This window comes from Microtus ochrogaster, chromosome 6 (assembly GCF_000317375.1).
Source record: "Microtus ochrogaster isolate Prairie Vole_2 chromosome 6, MicOch1.0, whole genome shotgun sequence".
Taxonomy (NCBI): Eukaryota; Metazoa; Chordata; class Mammalia; order Rodentia; family Cricetidae; genus Microtus; species Microtus ochrogaster.
Window position 1 is genome coordinate 21050711 of NC_022013.1, and position 23033 is coordinate 21073743.

Consider the following 23033-nt stretch of genomic DNA (forward strand, 5'->3'; position numbering starts at 1 on the left):
ATTAAAAAGAATGTGAAATGTAGCAAGGAAGGTTGCACACACAAATTTAAAACTGCAGGCAAGGAAAGTGCATAGAACAAAACATCTACAAATGTTTAAAAGAAACCCCACTCTTTCCTTTGGAATAATAGGAAAGGCTCCTTGGAAGCAAGACCACACCCATCAAAGGAGCCAATTTGTGAAAATGCAAATGCACGTGAAATGAGATGGTGGAATCCAATACTGAAGCCTCAGGGGTCCCTCATCTAAACTGACTGCTTAGGAAAGTGGCTGATTTAGCCAACAAAGCAGCAAAACCCACAATAGCTGTGGTCCAAAAGGCCCAGGCTCCATCCTTCACTAACAGTAGAACTTAGCAGCATCATCCACGTGGCATATGTTTTGAAACATGACAGACACAAGACTTGTTTAGAAGTTTCAGGGAGTCACTAAGATCAGTCAGTATGTAACAGGGCTGGAGTCTCTACGAGGAGTTCACTGAGAGGCCCCTGTGTGAAACGGTGAGGGTGAAGCCCCTGGGAGCCCAGCTGATTCCTTCATGTGTCCCAGATGCCAGACCCACAGCTACAAGATTTAGTGTTTTCAATACTGGGTTTCAGTATCACTTGAATCTAATAATTCCTTTTGAAATCTCTGGTTTTTTTCTATTTAAAATGGAAATTATTATTATGTGTCATTGACATTAGAACCAAGTCACTTATACCTTACAGGGGCTCGCGGTTGAAAGACTGCCTGGATTCTGTGCTTAGACTTTTAAACAGTGTTGAAATTGAAGCTGTTAAAGATGATGAGACTTGTTTTCTTTTATTTTTGAGAATGTACTTACATCATTTCTCCCTTTCCTTTTCTCTCTCCAAACACTCCCATATACCCTTCTTTGCTGTTTTTTTTAAATTTGGGGCCTCTTTTGTCATTAATAATTGTTACATGCATGTGGTGTGTGTGTGTGTGTGTGTGTGTGTGTGTGTGTGTGTGTGTGTGTGTGGTATGTTATTAACCATTTGGTATTAAATAACCAATTGGTGTGTTCTTCCCTGGGGAAGACTACCTATTCCATTGTCAGCATCCTTAGTTGCCTGTAGATCTTTGTGTAGTGTTGAGACCTCATGGGATTTTCACTGTCCCTTTTGGCATGTTTGTCAGTATTTTCCTTCTTCCGCTCATGTGTAGGCAGTCATGCGGGAGAGACTTTATGGTTGTAGCTTCTGACATTCCTAGGAGAGACAATCTCACAGCACAGACCCTGGTCCTCTTACACTCTTTCCACCCTGTCTTCTTGGCAATGCTCCTGGAGCCTTAAGTGTGGGAGTGTTTTGTAGATATATCCACTGGGACTGGGCTCAACAACCCTGCATTTTGATTAGCTGTGGTTTGCTATAATTTACAGTTGGGCTTTGTATTCTGAGGTTACCAAGAACGTGCAGGGACAAGAGGTAAAAGGTTATCGGTTAAAATCATTATGTTTGAGTTCCAGAGAAAAAGCTCAGTGATCACGTAAAGGCACTTGATGCACAAACCTAACAATCTAAACTTAACCCCTGAGACTAAGGAAGTCAGTTTTTCTCTTTCCCCTTTGTTGGTTCCAGGGATTCAATGCAGATCACCATGTTTGTGTAGCAAAAGAATACACACCTAGGAAAAGTGTTGAAAAACTGAGGAAAGGAAGCTTCTAGCAAGTAGTCTGGAAAAATCCTTTGAAATAATCATGAGTGTAAACAAAAGTAAAATTCATGTCAAAAATAAGCCAAGATGGTATAAAATTTATATGACCAAAGAAAACAGTTGTCTGTCTAGACTTGTCTGCCCTTAAAACATATCCCCAAATGGTAAGGTGAAGACATGGCAAGAGACAAAGGACATTTCATAACCAGTAGATCCTCACTAAAGGAGACTAGAGTATCCATTGGGGAAAGGAACATGGCATGGTAAGTCTAGAGAATCAGAAGAGAGTCCGGTTTGATCACATGCTCTGAACGTGCCTGACATGAGGGCTGACTGAGAAGCCAAGGACAATGGCATTGGTTTTGATTCTACTGCATGTACTGCCTTTGTGGGAGCCTAGTCTGTTTGGATGCTCACCTTCCTGGACCTGGATGGAGGGGGGAGGACCTTGGACCTCCCAGAGGGCAGGGAACCCTGACAGTTCTTTGGACTGGAGAGGGAGGGGGATAGTGGGGGGAAAGGGGAGAGAAATGGGAGGAGGTGGAAATTTTTAATAAAAAAAAAACTAGTGGTTTTAGGAGATAAATAGACATAAATAGCTAATTTTGTCTTTGAACACATACAGAAGATAATGGCTTTGAAACATTGTTTTTAATTTGCAAATAAAATTCATCAACACACAAAAAAAAGAATCAGAAGAGATTCAATGGCAGGTATCAATGAGAACAGTTACGTGGCATTTAAAATTTACATAGAGTTAAAATATATTAAAAATAGCATCTAAATTGAGTATAAGTAAATTAGGGCTCTGAGTCTTTCTAACCTTGAAAGAGGTGAAGGCATTATAGCAAAAACTAAAAATGCATGCTATAATTTTCATTGTATACTAAAGCAAATAAAAGCTAGGTATGTGTGTGTATGTGTGTGTCTGTGTGTCTTTGTGTGTAGAAAAATAAACAAAGAAAGAGACACACAAAGAGAAAGGAAAGAAATTATTAATTCAAAAGAAGTCAAGGAGATAACAATACAAAAGGCAGAAAACATAGTTTACTATTATATGTCATATAATTATATGTTATAATTTTAAGTGCAATACTAATTACATTAATTGTACATTCACCTGCTTGAAAAACATATTTAAAATATTGAACAACAGAAATATTAAAACTAAGTCATTCAATACAAATTTAAATAAGCTGTGAGCTGTATTGATATGAAAATATAACCTAAAGACAAAAAACTACAGCTATAAAGGGTCATTTCATAATAATAAATTTGAAATACATCAGCAAGATATACCATTTCAAACATGCACACATCTATGAATGCCATCTCAAGATACCAAAAAATGTTTTAAAGATTAAAAGATAAAGCATAAACATGTCATCGGTCCTTCAGTGGAAACTGATATAGAAATTTCAATCCTAACCTCACAGAATCAGAACTAATTGACAAATATAGAACACTTAATAATCCCAAAATAAGGCATCTATTCAAATGTGCACTGAATTTTTATAAAAATTAATCATATCTTATGTTCTGAAATGGGCCCCAGGAAATTCCAAATTGTGCTCAATCCATTCAATAGATAACTAGAAAGACTTGTACAACGAATGGCTTTCTCTAGTTCAAGGTCACTTACGTTCACAGCCTTTGGAAGGCGTCCACGTCAGATTCTCTTGACATGTCACGATCTGGGGCTCCATGAGAACTGGTAGGTAGCCAGGCTTGCACCGGTATTTCAATTTGGTCCCAATCTCAAATATTTCAAAATTTCTTAAGGGAAACTTATTGCCCTCCCAGGAAGCGTAGGGAATATCTGGTACGTCAGTACAACCATCTGGCCATGAAAAACGTTATGAAGAATGTTATTGGAACTGGCAAAGAGAGCCATGAAAATGGGATTTAAGATGGCTGTCACAGCTTACTTAGCAAGAGTAACTTATTGTGATGTGTTTGTGATTCAGAACAAACTTCTTGGGTTTCCCTTTAAGCATAATAATTTTATTCAGAACAGTTGTTTACAGTGTATTAAAAGTAACCAGTGATTAAAGGGTTAACAAAGTTTTCTGCCTTTCTTGGGAAAAATTTATAATCTAAAACCTTAGTGGGAAAATTTAGGATCTAAAATCACCTAACCGCTCCCTTACAACTAGAGCTACAAATGTAATTTGAGTGTAATTCTCTCTTACCAGGTTGGTAAATTTTATTTTTAGTATCTCATGATGTTAAAACAAAACAAAATGAAACCAGAAAGTTGGATGTTAGGAGGATGTAAGAACAAGGAAATGGCTAGAGAAGGAGCATGACAAGGCGGTCCTAAGCCAGAATCAGAAAGCCCAAGCAAAGGGTCCCTGCTGCAGAAACTGAGGCTGAGTTGGAGTTCCTTAGAGGATTAAAGGTCATTTTGGTTTGATCACTGTGACCGACAAACACTAGTCTAGGGGATCTGACCCAGTTTAATCAAGATTACTTCCTGGGAAATCGTCAAATTTGAGATCTACAGAAAATTGTCTGGGCTTTGTGTCTGAGCTATTTCTAAATGCCACACAAAGGTTATTGAATTTTTTTAAAGAGTTGAGCTGTGCCTTCATAATATTTAGATGAATTTTTATATGTCATTCTACAGGGTAAAACACTTGCTGCATAGCCTTTGCCTGATGGACAGCAGAAAGTTTTATTTACAGAATTAATCCTCCCTGGGACATTCATCTATACATCTGCTTACCAAACTTCCTGTATTACTTGGTAGAAACAATTAGATTAGGTCTCTTTTATATTTAATTCTAAATACTTGTTTCCTTCGTTGATTTCTTCTTTAGGACGTATTGAGTTCTGATTATTCTAATTTTTAAATTTCACATATAAAATGTTATTTGAAATGAAGAGGACAAAAAATAAATCACACCAGGTCATGATGATTAATAGATTCATATGATCCAGGAATTTCTTCCTCAATGGTTCTGGTATTGTTTCTCTTCCTGAAGACTTCCTGGTTCCTCAGCCTCAGTCATGAGGGCTGGGGTCAGCTCCTGGCCATGTGAGAGGTAAGATAACAGTGCTATGCACAGAAAAATGTGATGTCACCAGTAAGAGGCCACATCTGTGCTAAAGCTCCAACAAGCTCTACCTATGCAGGTAGAATGTCTGTGACAGGCATCTGTAGGAGTTACAACACTACAGATCCAAAGCCAAAGTTATTCTGGGATGAACATGTTAGCCCTTTTAAAAACATTTGTCAGGCTATTGCCTTCCTCTGTGTGTGACAGCATTCTTGTGAATGAGGCTCTAAAACTATTTAATAACATTAACTTTAGACACACCTGGAACAAGCCTAATCATACTAAAGCCTGCCCTTATCCTCTGATGCCTTCTCAACAGTCTTTCCTAACCTGCCTTAAAATATCAAAAATATACTGTTCACCAAACTATGTAGCTCACCTCGTCTTATCAAATTTGTTTTTAAAATGGATTTCCAAGCTCTTCATAGACCCCAGACGTGGCATCCTTATGTTCGTATCCTCTGTATTCTGCCTGTTGACTCATTCACCCCAACTGCTGTTTGACACACTACACAGACTTGAATGGGCTATGTCTTCCTGATGCACGAGTCTAGCAGATGTCAGCCTCTGCCCCAAAGCCCACCCCCGACTATCAGCTCGATGGAGGAGGCTACAATCCAGTCCTCTGTTTCTAGCTAGCTTGAGGAAGCCAGAGACTCAAATTTGATGTCCATTATCAATTATTCTTCATGTCTCCTCCTCTGATTTCTTTATGTATAAATTCATTCTTTTTGGAAATGTTATCTCATGGCCTGCTCTTGTGATCCCACAGTCTGAGAAATCAGCCTTACCCTTCATCTGTGGCATCTTTCTTCTTAGGAGTTCAGAGACCATGTAGTGCTATGATTTTACAACTCCTAATTTTCCGTCCTGAGCAGTGCCTGGCTCCTCCATGCTCCTTGTCATATAAAGGGTCCCAGACTAAATCACAAGGTGTACAACTTCCCACAAAAGCCCTAGGACTTATAAAAAATGCATCTGTGCCTCCCTGTTCCATCCCTCTCATTGCAGCTCTCTCTTTCTCCATCCATATCTATCTATCTATATCTATCCATCCGTCCATCTCTATCTATCCATCTCTATCTATCTCTATCATCCATCCATCTTTTTCATCTGTCTACCTATCTATCTATTATTTATCTCTATCATATATCTGGCATCTATCTATCCACCCATCTCTATCTATCTATCTCTATAATCTATCCCTATCATCTATCTTTCTATCTACTTATCATCTACCTATCTATCTCTACATCTCTATTATCATCTATCACTGTGTCTGTCTCTTCCTCTCTCCCTGTTTCTCTCTCTTCCTCTCTCCCTGTTTCTCTCTCTCTCTCTCTCTCTCTCTCTCTCTCTCTCTCTCTCTCTCTCTCTCTCTCTCACACACACACACACACACACACACACACACATTTTACACTATTCCTCTTAAAGAAGCCCCTTTCTAGTACTAATGGGAAAACGTTTCTGTCCCTTAAGGTCCTGCCATACTGTTTTTAATTGAGTATACTGTCCCTCTCTAATGCTCTCTCCCCTAAAGTCCCTTTCTCTTAATAAAGCTGATGCCTGAAATGCAATCACGGCCAACACCACAGCTCAACAGATCCCTAGTTCCATACCTTCTAAAGGGCTGGGGATGCAATCCTACAGAATCCAAGGCAGTAACAGAGGTTTCCCACTGTGATGGAACTGGACTACCACAGGGAACAACCAGCATGATTTATGCCCTTCTGTTTCTATAATAACTTCATGGAACTGTTGCCTCATTAGAACATGGGATTTGAGGAAAACAACATGTGTGTTCTCAGGCCATGGTCACTCATAGACAGCCCTAGAATAAACCGTCACCTGCGTCCCTTTGAGATGAGAGCTGTTTCTTTCATTAACACCTTCCAGAATGTGGGTTTTGGGGATCAAAGTCCATTTATTATTTTTGGAGGCAAGCACATTTAGTCATTGAGCCGTCCTGCTGGCAATCCTACAGGATGATTTTTATAGCAATTACTTAATTCATATTACCAGTGGACTCAGGGCATGAAAACTATGTAATATACATGTTAAATAACAGTAAAATATTACTGACAAGAATGTCTTCCTTCTAACAAGAAAAGTGGGGGAGAAAAGTATAATAGAAATTTAACGTGTGTGATTGTTGCATTAACGTAGGTTTGGGGAGTCACTGAGATGGTTCCATGGGCTCAGGTGCTTGCTACTAAGACTAAAATCCTGAGTTCCGTTCAAACCCTAGACCCACATGACAAAAGAAAACAAGCTCCAGGAAGTTGTTCTTTCACATGTGTACAGTGGTGTGTGTGTGTGTGTGTGCAGCCAAATAAACACATGAAATTCAAAGTGGGCTTGCACCTATAAACATATCCCACCCATATTCTGGATAACCTTAGTTGCAAACACTGCAGCCCCTTCATGGTCCTTACTCACTGACCTCACAAGTGGGGACGGAAGGGTATCACTCGCTATTAGCTTCACAGCGGATGACGCTGTTGCCTCTGAGAACAGACTTCTTGCATCTGACCTCAACAGAGTCTTTGTAAATATAGAACTGTCGAAATCCAGGTGCCAAGTCCCCCCCCCCCCCAACGTGGAATCTGTGGCTGATGACAGATGATTTCTAGAGAAGCACAGGAAAAGACATCTAGGCTGTGAAAGAGAAATGATAGTCCAGAGGTGGCAAGGGGGGAGGGGAGAGTTACAGTTCCGGGAAAGTGGTTGACCCAGTTCTCACCTTAAAAGAAATAAAAGACAGCTCCTCTCTGGAGCCCAGTATGGGTGAGCATGCCCTGGGAACACAGACTCGGGCCTCCCCCATACACCATGCTCTACTGTGGAAGTGGTTACAGGAGATTTTGTCAGTGACCGAACAAAGAAAGTCATAAATCAATGTACTTACCAAACATGCTGGTGGGGCCACAGGTAGATGATTACAGCGGGAAAACTATGCTGTGGACTTTATATAATATCCGATGAAATTCTTAAACTCTAAATTCATGAAAGCTAGCTGTTTGCTAAGGATACTAAGTTTCTGATAGTCACAAGAATGCTACGTCAGACATAGGGTGGGCAATGGATGACTTTCAAGGGACTAAAGATAGCCCAAGATAATATGGCTCTGGTCTATAACATTTTAACTCAGTTCATAATATAAGTTTATGTCAGATACATGCAAGGAACACGTTTAAAAATTATATCCTCTTTAGGCACCTAAAAAAGAACTGAGAGCCCACCCTGCTAGTTATTATGATAGAGTTGATTTTCTCAATTAAAAAAAAAAGTTTAGAAATAGCTAAATATCGAAGCCTAGACTCCAAGTCTTCAAATCTTTCCCATATTGTGGTGTATGGTGTTGTTTCCAGAACGTCTTGGTGGGAGATCACCAGCCTATAGTGGTGGCACAGGTCAGGGAGTGACAGAGCATCAGACACCTACCCCTCACAGCAGAGGACAAACACCACCCCACATCGCAGACCCAACCCAACCAAATCCTGTCATTTCTGCCACTTATGCCTCCCTATTCTCTCTATACCACCAAAGGGATGCAACAGAAGCCCCTTCTCTTTTAGGTGATGGTGACAGATGTCTGTCAGCCACATTCTGTCTCATTTCCAACTGTCCCTGTCGTGCCTTCCCTTCACCTTCAGGGAGTGGACTCTCAGAGATGCTTTGCAGATGACTTAACACAACCCCACGCCTGACTCCGTGCCCCACGGTGGAACTAGAGCAGAACATACAGAGGTGATAGCAAGGGAGCTATTGACACGCTCAAGTACAAGGTCACAAGACTCTCGCTGGAGACTCCAACCGCTGCTCCTGAGTCCCCTCCTCAGCTGCATGTGATCTTGCAGATAGAGGATATAGGAAGTGAACGATTAATTGAAAACAGTACTGCATGATCCGGCTTCCACAAGGCTGCCATTCAGAATGGGGTGGGACTTGGTCGCCATACAGCTGTTATGGGGCCAATGGCCTTCTATGGGTAACTTCTTCCCAAGGCTCTGTAGCCACTCTGTAAGCATGCCTAGTAAGCTCCTATTGGTTCCACCGAGTTGGATGTTGGTGAAGTCACATTTTGTTGTGTCCATTGGTGCCCATCTGGGGTGAACAGATGTGTGTCTGTACAACTCTGTGACACACCAGGCGTCTCCTCATCTGCTTCTTGCCAACACTTGCAGTCTCAGCTTCTGTCTGTGTTGTAATAAGGGCGGCGGGGCTGTGTCCCCAGCACCCCGGCCGCCTGCTAGCTTATGCCCCTAAATAACAACACACAAATTGTATTCATTTAAACACTGCTTGGCCCATTAACTCTAGCCCTTACAGGCTAACTCTTGCACCTGGACTAGCCCATTTCTAATAATCTGTATAGCCCACGAGGTGGCTTACCAGGAAGATCTTAACCTATGTCCATCCTGGGTCGGAGCTTCATCGATAGCGTCTGCCTCAGAGAGCAGAGCTATTGCTTCTGCCCGGGAGAGGGGAGCATGGCGTCTCTGAGCTCACTTCCTCTTCCTCCCAGCATTCTGTTCTGTTTACTCCTCCCACCTATGTTTTAACCTATCAGGGCCAAGCAGTTTCTTTATTGCTTAGCCAATGAAATCAACAGATTGATATATGACACTCCCACATCATGTCTGTTCTCCTTCTGCAGTGTTCTGTTGTATTTGGTTGTGCAAGTTTTGCCATCGAGGCCTGAGGATCATCTAAAGAAGGCTGGTCACTATGTAAATGTGAGCTTGTGTAAGAAGTTTCCCTGGGTTAGCAATACAGTAATAGAGGTTCTGCAGAAATCTTTTTCTGTAAAATGTACAGGATTGTAATGTAGATTATTATCATATAATCTATATCATTCTAACGATTGTAACATAATGGCTGAACAAATGAATTGCCTCATTATTCCAATCATTACCTTATATTTAATTGCTGTCTCTACCCCCATACACGTTTCTTATTCGTATAAATAAATGAGAACAGCTGAGTGTAGGATTCACCCAGGACTTACTTTGACAGGCGGGAGGGCTTGGGCTCCAAACACCTGCTGTTTTGTTGAGCACAGAGCAGACTATGGAGGCATTGCCAAGGAGCGTGAAGTTGGGGTCACAGCTGTAGGTGACGGAGGAGCCAAATGTGTAAAGATCGTCATCCCGACCGCTGTGTTTCCCATTTCTGATGTCTGGAGGGGACTCACACGTGACAACTAAAGTAAGGAGTAAGGAGAGAGAAAGGAGTGATCAGGAAAGTTTTCACTGTACATCCAAAAGTCTGTCAACTGCAAATGGAGGTCAGGGAGGCCACAGAGACACAGCAGTTAGTATATAACGCAGTGTAAGTGTCGTATCATCATTCCAGAAAAAAAATCTTTACTTACTCACACATTCTGGGAGAGGATTGTTCCAGTCAACTCCTTTACCTTGGACCACACACCGACTAGTTGCTGAGCCAATCAACAGGTATCTGAAAGACAGGTCAAAGGTTTATCTAGAATCTTTAGTTTACTCTAGACTCAAGGTTTTGAACAAATTCAAATTTATCTGTCATTTTAAAATAAAGCAATGGTTGTTCTATTGATCACTAATCACCATTAGAGCCGTCTCGAGGCTCCTCAATTTCATCATACGGAGCAGGGGTTCATCTTCTCATGCTAAAACTCCTTTCACCCATTTGTGACACTGACTAAGTTTTCTAAGTGTTTATAATGTAGCCAATGAAAAGACCACATGTCAGTTTTGCTGCTAGAATTGTTTTTAAACGAAGTACAACTAGCTAGAAACTTAAAAAAAAATTGAAATTTTCCCACACATTAGAACATAATTTGTCCTCAGAGCATAGTTTGATGTGCATGTGTACAGGATCTTGATTCCTTCACAGTTTCATTAAACTGTAGTGAAAGAAATAACAAAAAGCTCCATCCATGCATCAGGAATTTAAAACTCGCCATAACTATCTTGTGACTTCTCTTTTGTCAGAGAATTTTATGTTTTCTTTAAGAGTAGCCTGGTTCTCACCAGGTGTCCTGTACACTGGGTTCCATGCAAGGCAGAACAGAGCAAGTGCCCTGGAGAAGGTAGGAGAGGGGGAAGGGACTCTTTAGCAAGTTCTCTGGAGGAGGTGGGAAGGAGAGTTCTTTTGTAATCAATGGTCCGGTCTCAGCATGGTCTGGGATGTGACCAGAGGTCATTGTCCTCTTCACTTGGCCATCTTGACAAAAATGTAGTGTCCCTCACTTTCTTGTGTGAGCCTGGCCATTAGAGGAGGTTACAGGCCCTCGAGGGCATGCTCAGGCTGTTGCTTGTCTGTCAGGTCCAGGAGCTTTCCTGAGGAGCCGGTACCCTTCCTACAGGATCACATGTTCCTGGTGTCCCAGGGGCTCATGCAAGTGTTCATGGGGGCAGTAGTGACCAGGCTGCCATCCAAGTTGAAGGCCAGCCTACTGATGGTATCTGTGTAGCCTGTACCTAAAATCTTAATACTTTGCTTATCATACATTTGTTTAAGAACAACAGGCAAATCAAATGGTGTATAATAGATGCATAGTTCAGTTATGTTTGCTAAATATTTCCTTTGTAATACATGAACAAAACATATCACTGATATAAACTATTTTGATAGATGATTTGAATTTTCTGATTTTGAAGTTTCACATACCCTTATAAACCATTTACTTTATAGTTGTTATCACATCATGTTTGCCCTTGACAATTCCTACTCCTTTAAGACATTGAAAATGTCCATTTACCCTGAATATCAATGAAATTTTATGAACAAAATATTATCCACCAGCAAGGAGAACTGCTTTGAAAGAAAAGTATACTATGACTAAATGGGTTTATTTTGAGGATAAGGTGGAGGTTTAAAAGTAGGAAAGAGTGCATGTCAGTGTGGCGATTTCTCAGAAAATTAGAAAACAACCTTCCTCAAGACCCAGTAATACCACTTTTGGGTATATATCCAAAGGATACTCAATCATGTCACAAGGACATGCGCTCAACTATGTTTATAGCAGCTTTGTTTGTCGTATCCAGGACCTGGACCTAATGCCCCTTGACCAAAGAATGGAAAAGGAAAATGTGGTACATTTACACAATAGAGTACTACACAGCAGAAAAAATAATGATATCTTGAAATTTGCAGGAAAATGGATGGAGCTAGAAAACATTATTTTGAGTGAGGTCACCCAGACACAGAAAAGACAATTATCACATGTACCCACTCATAGGTGTTTTTTAAACATAAAGCAAAGAAAACCAGCACACAAAACACAATCCCAGAGAAGTTAGACAACAATGAGGACACTAAGAGAGACTTGCATAGATCTAATCTACATGGGAAGTAGAAAAAGACAAGATCTCCTGAGTAAATTGGGAGCATGAGGACCTTGGGGGAGGTTTGAAGTAGGGAGCAGAGAAAATGTAGAGCTCAATAAAAATCAATTTAAAAAAAAGTAGGAAAGAGAATTCTGTATTACAGTATCACAAACTAAATGTATGGGCCTGTCCCTCATCGTCACATGGTGTAGGCAACTATTGGTGAGTTTGTATAAAGAAGCAATTATGATTCATGAGGATAAGAGCTTTAAACCAACAAGATTAAGGTCTTTGTAAGAAGCCAAGACAATAAACATGTGAAAAAATGTCCAGCATCACTAGCAATCAGGGAAATGCAAATTGAAGCTACACTGAGATTTCATCTCTTCCCAGTCAGAAGGGGTATCATCAAGAAAAGAAATAAAACCAATGTGGATGAAGATGCAAAGTATAAAAGACCTTAATACATCAGTGGGAACATCAGCTGCTCCAACCACCATGACAATCAGTGTGGACAATTCCTCAAACTATCACACGACCCAGCTGTATCACTACTGGGTATTTACCCAAAAGTCTCCAAGTCAACATACAGTGATATTTTTACATCAATGTCTAGAGCATCACTATTCATAACAATTAAGTTATAGAACCAGCATAGGAATCTGAAAACTGCAGAATAGATAAATAAAAAGAATTATGTGTACTTAATACAAGTTCTTCAGCAATATTATAAAGATTAATTAGTCTTTATAATAATGAATTAGTCTAATAAAGACTAGTTAATTTTCAGGAAAATGAAATGCAATCAGAGATGATCAGATTGAATGAATTAGGTCAGGCTTAGCAAGACAAATATTACAAATTTTCTCTATGTCAATTACCTATAATGTTTGGGGGTTTGTGGCATCCCACTAACCAATACTTGAAAAGAGTTAAATTATTCTGGGCTGATAATTTGTTAGCCTATAGTGCCTAGTAGGGGCATTTGTCACCCTGTCATAGGGAAACTCCTTTTAAACTTTTTTAACGTGTGTGTACATTTCAGGAAGCATTCTATCCCCTTTATGTAGAGAAATCTTTTTAAATTATTCTGAAACACATACAAACACAAACAAAAAATTAGGCTAGAAAAATGGACGTAGCTAACTTTTGACTACAAAAACTGAACATCACAATGTATTTATTCTTCAAAAGAAGAAAGCAACCAATTTAAAAGTTATATAGAAAAGAGAGCAAGTAAATTATTTCTATGAATACTGACAAATATCATGCAGTAAAACTTAAAAGATGTGATACTAAACCCAACAAAAGACACACAAAAGAATCTAGGGACCAATTCCTTTGTTGGAGTTAGGTGAAATTTCCCTCAATAAAACATTCATAAATGAAATTGAAAACACATTAAATATCCAACATCATGGCCACATTGGTTTCATTTCAGGAATTAAAGGCTGGTTCAACATATATAAATCAATAAATGCAATTAAATACAGAAGGGAACCAAGAACAGAAATCATACGATTGTCTCAAAAGATGCTAAAAATGTTCTTGACTTTCCTTCATACTAAAAACCTCAAAAGAAACTAAAAATACAAAGAGCATATTTCAGTGAATGAAGTCTATGTGTGGGAAATCTGTAGCCAACAGCTTATTAAAAGGGAGAAAACCAAAAGCATGTCTTTTAAAACCAAAAGCAAGACAAAAGAATACCCCCTTCAAATATCCCATATATATGTTTTTTTGCATGTAAGTGATAGTAGGAGGAAATGAATGTGAAAACAAGAATTATAAAAATAAAAACAAGAGGGGCTGGAGAGATGGCCCAGAGGTTAAGAGCATTGCCTGCTCTTCCATAGGTCCTGAGTTCAATTCCCAGCAACCACATGGTGGCTCACAACCATCTGTAATGGGGTCTGGTGCCCTCTTCTGGTCTGCAGGCCTACAGACAGAACACTGTATACATTATAAATTAATTAATTAATTAATTAAAAAAATAAAAACAAGAAACTTGTTGTATGAATATATAATAAACACACTAAAATTATTGAATAAAAAGCCTCTAAGTAGGCCCAGGTATATCTTAAAGTTAAGATGTTGTCTTAAAAGGTTTCATTTATATTATTAAAATAAATGTTTACTTTTAGAAAACATTTTAATTTATTTATCTGTGAGGGATCATGCATTATCTGGAGATAAGAGGACAACTTGCAGGAATAAGCTCTGTCCTTATACCATGTTGGTTCTGTAGACATATTAGAAAAAGATATCGATACAAATATACATGAAAATATCACAAAATCTATTGCTTTTGGGAAGTGTAACTCCATAACATCAACTTCTCCAAAAATTATCATCATAAAATTAAATGTAAAATATAAACCTATAGAATGTTAAGGAAAAACGAGAAACATATGGAGAGCCACAAGTACACATTTGGACTCAGAAGACAGCAGACCAAAGCTCTGTTTTGCAACTCTGGATGGGAGTGGCAGCCCCTGAGTTACATGGTACTCTTTGTTCATGTGGTGCCGGAAGTACCCCTGGTTTCCCGTGCCAGGTTCTCAATATGGCTCAAAAGACAGGCAGTCTGTGCCTTAGGAACTACTGGGTAAGGCAAGTCTGAGGAAAGAATTCAAAATTGACACCAAAACACTATTTCATGAAAGAAACATTGCTGAACTGGATCTCAACAAAATTAAAATCCCTTTCTTTGTAAAAGATCTTGTGAAAAGGATGAGGGGAAACCTCATACTCTGGAAGAAAACTTCAAAATTTACATAGTAAATTCTGGAATATGAAAAGAATTCTAAGCATAAAAAGAAAGCATCAAACAATCCCGTTGGAAAATGGGAGAGAGAGATAGCCAGATACTTTGTTGAAATATGCCCATGGGATGTAGCAGAGGAAAACAAGACCATTACCTCCTACAGAAATGCACGTTTAAAGCCCTATGACATTTGTAACAATAAAATGCCATGGCACCAACAAATGCTGGTGTGGATAATAATGGTGACTTAAAAGTTAAGCACTATATTGTTAACCTAGTAATTGCATTCAGGAGATAGAATACCCAAGTTCAAGCCAAAAATAAACAAATATATGTATGAATGGTTACAAAACTTTCTTCATTGAGGGAAACAGTCAAGTGTCCATCAATGGTCGGGTAGTGATACCCCTTCTAGGCTGTGGAATACTACCTCCACAGCAGGATGGGGGAAGTGTGCGTGCACAAAAAAACCTTGGTGGGTGTCCAGAGAATTAGCCTTCATGCTAAAAGCAACCTTGAAAGGTTACATACTATGTGATTCTATGCATAGAACACTCTTGAAATGATGCAATTGCAGACACGGACATCAGCAGAAGTGAGGAAGAGGGGGAGAAGGGAAGGTGAGTGTTGGAGACAAGGGGCTAACAATTATGATGTAGCCATCCATCCCTTGACTGCAGCAATGGTTACACAAGTGCACACATTTGTCAGAAGTTATAAGCCATGTTCTCCCAGAAATGTGCATGTAAAGGAGGTGGACTCAATGTGTCCAATAGATTAGATGAATGTTTATTTTCCTGTTGGGAATGTAACTTTGGGAGGCAGTGAAAACAGTATATGAAAATTTTGTACTGTCATTTCTTATAAACAAATGGTTTGAGTGAATGAGTGTTTGGCTTTATCACCTTAATAAGCAAACATTCCAAACTTGGATGAAATGTTCACTCTGAGAAGTGAATTGGAAGCTTGTCTTATAAATAGACATTAATTTTCTTTTTTTAAATATTTATTTATTATGGATACAATATTCTGTCTGTGTGTATGCCTGCAGGCTAGAAGAGGACACCACACCCCATTACAGATGGTTGTGAGCCACCATGTGGTTGCTGGGAATCGAACTTGGGTCCTTTGAAAGAGCACGCAATGCTCTTAACCGCTGAGCTATCTCTCCAGCCCTAGACATTGATTTTCATTATAAAAATGTTAACAGTCTATGAAGAGTCCCTTGCCAAGCTTTATCCAATGTCAGTGTGTCTTTTGTGTAGAAACAGTGGTTTTCAACCTCTCTAATGCTGCAAATTTTAATACAATTCCTCACATTGTGCTGACCCTCAAACACCAAATTATTTCCTTTGCTACTTCATAACTTTAATTTTGTTACTGTTATGAATCATAATGTAAATATCGGTGCTTTCCAATGGCCTTAGGCAACCCCTGTAAAAGGGTTGTTCTGCCCCCAAAGGGGTAATGTTTCATGGGTTAAGAATCACTGGTTTAGAACAACCATCCCATTCTGGGAGCTGTAACCTTTAGAAGAGTGTGTGTGTGTGTGTGTGTGTGTGTGTGTGTGTGTGTGTGTGTGTAAGTGTGATGCCATATCTAGAGAAAAGTAAATCTGAGAACAGTATGTAATAACATGAGATTGGAAACGCACGGACGTCTGTTTTCAGGACCATTGAATAAATTGTGATAAGACTTCATCTGCTACAGTATGGCTATGGGATATCTCCCAAAGACTCAGATGTTAAAGGTGTGGTCCTGAGCTGGTTGATCTCCTAGGAGAGATGGATAATTTAGAATCTAATGGGAGTATATAGACACATAGTGCCAGGCCCTTGAAGGATATGTGAACACCTAGTCCCTTCTCACACTATGGGGTGACCAGTTTTGCTGCACACACTCAGCACACCATGATGATGACTCCTAGAGACTATAAACTGAAGCCTCTAGAGTCAATGCCAAACAGCTCTTTCCTCCTTTTAAATTGTTAATCACAGTTTTTTCTGTCACAGCAGTGGAAAATCCATGCACTACACACAAGCAAACACATAATACAAACAGGGAATGAGCAAACAGTGGGAACAGGAGGAGCAAGTATCTCGGGTATATATTTAGCTTCATTATTATAGCTTAATAAATATTTCATTCTTGTGGTTCTGGGGGCTGGAAGCTTAGGAGCTGGGGCTGAGTTCTAGTGGCTTCCCAGTTGCAAAAAGGTACAGAGGAAACCAGTTCTCACATACATCTTCTTTTAAGCAGGGAGGGGGCCTACATCTCCAGAAACCTTGCAAATGAAGATATGGATGTGGGTAAGTCAAGTCACATTCAGCAGAAAGCAATGCAGTTAAGAGGGGGGAAACCAAAGTTAAAAATAGCATGTAAAGTCAAGCAACGGTGTATAAAAGGGGACAAGACATTGACGAAAGTATTTGTCCTCAGTTGTGTTCATATAATAAATACTGAAAAGACAATGACAAACTAGCCAGTCATTTCTTGTCAGGAGACAGAGAAGAAAGGATAAATACCATTGAGTTGAAGCAAGAACTTTCTAGATGTATACACTTATGGCTTATAAAACTAATTTTAAAACATTGCTTCCAACTTGCCTTACTCTCACTTACCCCTTCCCACAGCTGAAACCTATGGTCGAACCTAAGAAAAGATCAGTCGTGATTTCTACGTTCCCATTGGCCAACTCGCCCGGGTTTCTGCACCGTTTCTCTGGAAGAAAATTAAGTTTGTGATTAGTGGTTTGAAATACTCACAAGATATAAAATTAGGGGAAAGGGAGGACTTAGTTTTGGACACCAGTGTTGGGTTTTGTCACAGAACTAGAAACAGGGTGAGCAAAGGACTCAGCTCTGTCACTCTTAGGCATACACCCCACACACTTTTCTATCTTCCTGCAGAGATACAGTCACAACCACATTCACTGTCTCTCTATACACAGCAGCAAGGAAGCGGAATCAACCTTGACATCCATCAGCTGCTGAAAGGAAAATGAAAGTGTGGTACATATACACCACGGGATATGACTCAGCTGTAGAGAAAAACAAAGTGATGAGATTTGCAGTTAAATGTGTGGAACTGGGAAAAATCCTACCGAGTGAAGTTTGCCAAGTCTCCTCCCCCCAAAAACAAATGTATGTGCTACCTTCAAATCTGTTCTCACGCGTGTTTAGTCCAAGTAGATGTGAAAGCCAGGAAACCAGAAACAGGCCACCGAGGGATGCATTTGGGGAGGATGCTAGTAGAATACAGGTGATGAAAGAAGGAGGAAATAATAGGGACAGAAAGGTCCCAGTGGCTAGTGAGTGATGGGAATGGGGAAGTCAAGGGGAGGGCTAACCAAAGTGAAGAGTGCAAGGAGGAATTACAAGGGAAACTATGACCTTGTGAGCCAAGTAAAAATATAATCAAAGAAAATAGTATAACACATGATAGGGAAAGAACAGATATTCTGGGAGCAAATGGTTTAAGTGGAGATGGTGACCAGTGGGTGGAGGAAAGAAGGGCTATGGAGTAGGTTAATCATAACTAAGGACGTATGGAGAAGCCTTGCAAAACCCCACTAATTTGTAAGTGAACATAACTTTAAAGGAGCTTAAACAGACTTACCCCAAGTGGGTAGACAATGCTGCCCCCAGAACACATGGGTTATTAGGTGAACACCTCAGTGCCAGGCTCAGTGAAACTTTCTGTGAGTTATAGGTTAGAAAATCCCAGAGGCGTCCAAAACAATATAGGCCACCCAGAACCATAGTAGGTAAGACCCTATTGCTGAAGATACCACACACATTGGCAACTGGATATAAAAGAAATAAATCTCAAATAAAGCAGGAAACTTCTTCCCTGCTGGCTAGCTTTCAAGGTGCTATACAGAGAAGACATTGCTTCTCTTTCCCAGCACTGGGCCCGTAGTACTGGCCTTGCAGTAGGCATGATTTGCCCACTGATATAATAATAGCATGACTGTTAGGGGGTAACCTAGATAAAGTGGATCTGAGGTCTGCTCTCCAGAAGAGAATTCATCCCTAGTATTGTAAACTTGGTTAAAAGTCCATGGCTAGTAGAGGGTCCTAGGGTAGAATCTACTATTGTTTTTTGGCTAAATGGTCATGTTGTCAAACTGCTTTCTAAATATTTATGTTTATACCCATAAACCTGTGCTACTCTGAACTGTGATCAGAGGAGCTTTTTGTTGAAGAGGGAAGTGGTTAACACAGATACTCGTAACTGTATGAAATATTGACAGTAAATGAGTGTGAGTGCCCGGCTGATGTGAGATGACCCTCTGGATGCTGTGAATATGTTTTATTTTTGTTGGTTAATAAAGAAGCTGCTTTGGCATAGGGAAGGGCAGAATAGAACTAAGTGGGAAAGCTAAACTGATTGCTGGGAGAAAGAAGGCAGAGTCAGGGAGACGCCATGTAGCTGCCAAAGGAGAAAGACACTAGAACCTTACTGGTAGGCCACAACATCATGGTGATACACAAACTAATAGAAATGGGTTAATTTAATATGTAAGAGCTAGCTAGAAATACACCTAAGCTATTGGCCAAACAGTGTTGTAATTAATATAGTTTCTATGTGATTATTTGGGTCTGGACAGTAGAGAAACAAACAAGTAGTCTCCATTTATGATACATGGAGCATTTATATCAACCTACAAACCCACCCTTTAAAACTTAGGGGATGGTTTGGCAGTAGTGGCACACGCCTTTAATCCCAGCACTCGGGAGGCAGAAGCAGGTGGATCTCTATAAGTTCAAGACCATCCTGGTCTACAAGAGCTAGTTCCAAAATGGGCTCTAACTCCAAAGCTACAGAGAAACCCTGTCTTTGAAAAAGACTTAGGAGACATTAGTAAAGAAACATCAGAAAGAATGTAAGAGCTGGAGGACAGGGAAGAGGACTGTGAAAGTCTATCTTCTGGACACGATAGCTATTGGACACATGAACTCATAGTAGCTATGGTGACCTGCACAAGATTAAACCAGTTGCCGGGGGCGGTGGTGGCGCATGCCTTTAATCCCAACACTTGGGAGGCAGAGCAGGTGGATCTCTGTGAGTTTGAGGCCAGCCTGGTCTGCAAGAGCTAGTTTCCAGGACTGCCTTTAAAGCTACAGAGAAAGCTTATCTTGAAAAACCAAAAGAAAATAAAAAATAAAAGATTAAAAGCCAGTTTAAAAATTCCAGTATGGAGTTGGGGAGAGGCTCTCTTGCTCCACCCTGACTGAGGCAGTTTATGGCTAGTGAGGCAAGGAGAACCATTTTACTCTGGGTGGTGTCCATTGGTAAGTTCTCATACATCAGTCCACGCCTCACACACGGGCACATACAGATAACTGGGCTCCATGGGTTGTAGAAAAGATGACATGAAGATGAGCAAGCTCTGGGAGGGAAATGGGAACTCTAGAGAGGAACTGGGATGCATGTGACCAAGGTACAGGGTAGCCATATACAAAACTTAGAGAATAAAATAAATGTAGAAGGCCACTTAATTAATTTCAACTTCTGTTTCCAGATAGCACTGATGGTATATTCCAATGCTTGTTTCTTTCCCTGACTCACTGAATTGTTATTTTGAGGAAAAATAAAAACAAATATATTGCCAATTGTTATGAAACACATTGAAAAGAAAAAAAATTGTACTAGCTTAATTTGCTTTATTAAACCACTAATGTAATATAGAATATAACACAGTTGGTGGGTTTTATACCTGAATATATACTTAAAATGTTTACCCTTATTCACAGTCAGAAGAAAATGGAAAATAGAATTTTAAATCCTTAGTGCTTTACAAATAGGATATGGAGCACTCCCAACTTCCTTTTACCAAATAGTATAGTTCATGTTTATCTTTAAAAGTATTTATTTCAATCATTTCAGTAGTGTGTGTGTGTGTGTGTGTGTGTGTGTGTGTATGCACGTGTGTGTACGGTGTACACAACAATGTACGTTGAGGCTAAGAGAAGATGGTGGAGTGTCCTAGGAATTAGAGTTAGAGGTATTAACTGGACACCAGGCTTGTTACACCGGTGCTGGGATCCACCTCTGATCCTTTTGAAGGTTGTGTCATCTCTCCAGCCCCAGACAATATTAATTTTTAATATAATTTTTTGTTCAAATTTTTTTTTCTGACTTGAGGGATTTATTACATTTCTACAAGCACTTCCTGAGAAGAGTAAGTACAGATGAGGATCCAGGTGGATACTCACTGGCACAGAAGACAGGGTAGACCCACGAACCATTCTCATCACAAGTAAGGTGGCTTGAATTGATTTTCCTGAAGCCATGACGGCAGGCATATTTCAGAATAGTTCCAGTGGAGAAGGTTGTCCCATACAACTGGTTGATTGGAGCAGCAAATGGTAAATTCGGTGGAAGTCCACAATCACCTGGACCAAAATACAAGGGACACCACAAGCTGCATCTTGGGAGACATACCCTCAGCATTTGAGGAGTAATGTTTACAAAGCAAGGACCATGTTTCTTTTTCATCTTGACTCTCACTACCCCAAATCTCAAGGAACATAATAGATAATCACTGACATGTGCTTCCCAACAACAATAGTGATGACAATGAAGAAGGCATAGAAATTTCACCCACTCTTTCCTATTCAGTAGTATAAGTAAACTTATTATTTTTCATTGTTTACATCTGCCTATTCAAAATATAGACATCTATGTCATGCCAAGTAATATTTCTTGCTGACTTTGCAAGAATATATTTCATTATGCAAGATAAGATGTCTCAGGAAGCAGAGATGAGAAGGAAGTGTTTCATTGCTGTTCTCTTGGAGCTTTTGAATTTTGTATGAATTGTCTGCTTCAAAAATGCTTTTCTAAATCATCACAATATGAAGACTACAATAAACCCTTAGGTAAAAAATAGTCTTAATCCTATCTTACTTTCCTATTAAGAATTATTAAATAAAATACTAATTACTTTTTACATGGCCCAGTGGAATTATATATATATAATATATATATATATTCTATATAAATGGTCAATTAAACAGTGTGGAATTTTTGTGGCCAGACTGGCACATAATATATATTTATTTCTGGTCATAGTTGCTTTGAATTTACATTATTTGTAGATCTAAATAAATATCGAAAGCACCTATGAAACCATCTTTAGTCAGGATTATAACAAATTTTCCTAAATCCCAAGACATCTAATATACCCTACAATGTAAAAAATGTGGTTCCACTAGACATTGCTTAAGGCAGGTATGTGATGGACTCATGGTGTAGTGACATCTGGCTTGTCCCCCCCTCCCCACCCTTATCCATTACTTACCTAGAACAGGAGCCATCAGAACTGTGGCCAAGGTCAGTTGGAAGAGAATTGAATGAGAGGTTCTCCACAGCTCCAGGAAGGACCAAGCTGTCTTTATTCCCTTTCTACCGAGGGTGGAGCTCTTGGTGAGTGGATGCAAAGCTCTTGGAGAGCACATGATCTGATGCCTTTCCAGGACGCTTCGACCAGGAAAACTCATAGTCATTGGTCGGACGCTGAAAATAACATAGGAACTGTCTTCAAAGAAACTGTAACAGAGTCTACAAGAAAACATATTGAATACAAATATTTATAACACACAGCAGCTTCTATCGGCATAATATCCCCCAGGAACTTACTAGAAGACCAGTTAATTCTATATGGAGAGATAAGTGTAAGGCTTCTGGAAGTGGCAACAGACAAAGGTCTGATCTCCAAAATATATAAAGAACTCAAGAAACTAGACTTTAAAATGCTAATTAATCCAATTAATAAATGGGGCACTGAACTGAACAGAGAATTCTCAACAGAAGAAATTCAAATGGCCAAAAGACACTTAAGGTCATGCTCAACCTCCTTAGCAATCAGGAAAATGCAAATTAAAACAACTTTGAGATACCATATTACACCTGTCAGAATGGCTAAAATCAAAAACACCAGTGATAGCCTTTGCTGGAGAAGTTGTGGAGTAAAAAAGGTACACTCATCCATTGCTGGTGGGAATGCAATCTTGTGCAACCACTTTGGAAATCAGTGTGGTGATTTCTCAGGAAATTTGGGATCAATCTACCCCAAGACCCAGTAATACCACTCTTGGGAATATACCCAAGAGATGCCCTATCATATGACAAAAGCATTTGTTCAGCTATGTTCATAGCAGCATTATTTGTAATAGCCAGAACCTGGAAACAACCTAGATGCCCTTCAATGGAAGAATG

At 39.7% G+C, this 23033-nt stretch overlaps 1 protein-coding gene across 1 annotated transcript in view; it reads right to left on the bottom strand.

Moving 5' to 3' along the window:
* The window catches only part of LOC101982850 (zona pellucida sperm-binding protein 3 receptor-like), a 35326-nt gene extending 13005 nt beyond the window's left edge, over positions 1 to 22321 (bottom strand). The window contains 8 exon segments of the mRNA XM_026779779.1: positions 3305 to 3502; positions 7167 to 7314; positions 7316 to 7356; positions 9739 to 9933; positions 10105 to 10190; positions 17429 to 17528; positions 21029 to 21208; positions 22117 to 22321. Coding sequence (XP_026635580.1) covers positions 3305 to 3502; positions 7167 to 7314; positions 7316 to 7356; positions 9739 to 9933; positions 10105 to 10190; positions 17429 to 17528; positions 21029 to 21208; positions 22117 to 22321 — 1153 coding nt within the window.
* Between the last annotated feature and the right edge of the window lie 712 nt (positions 22322 to 23033).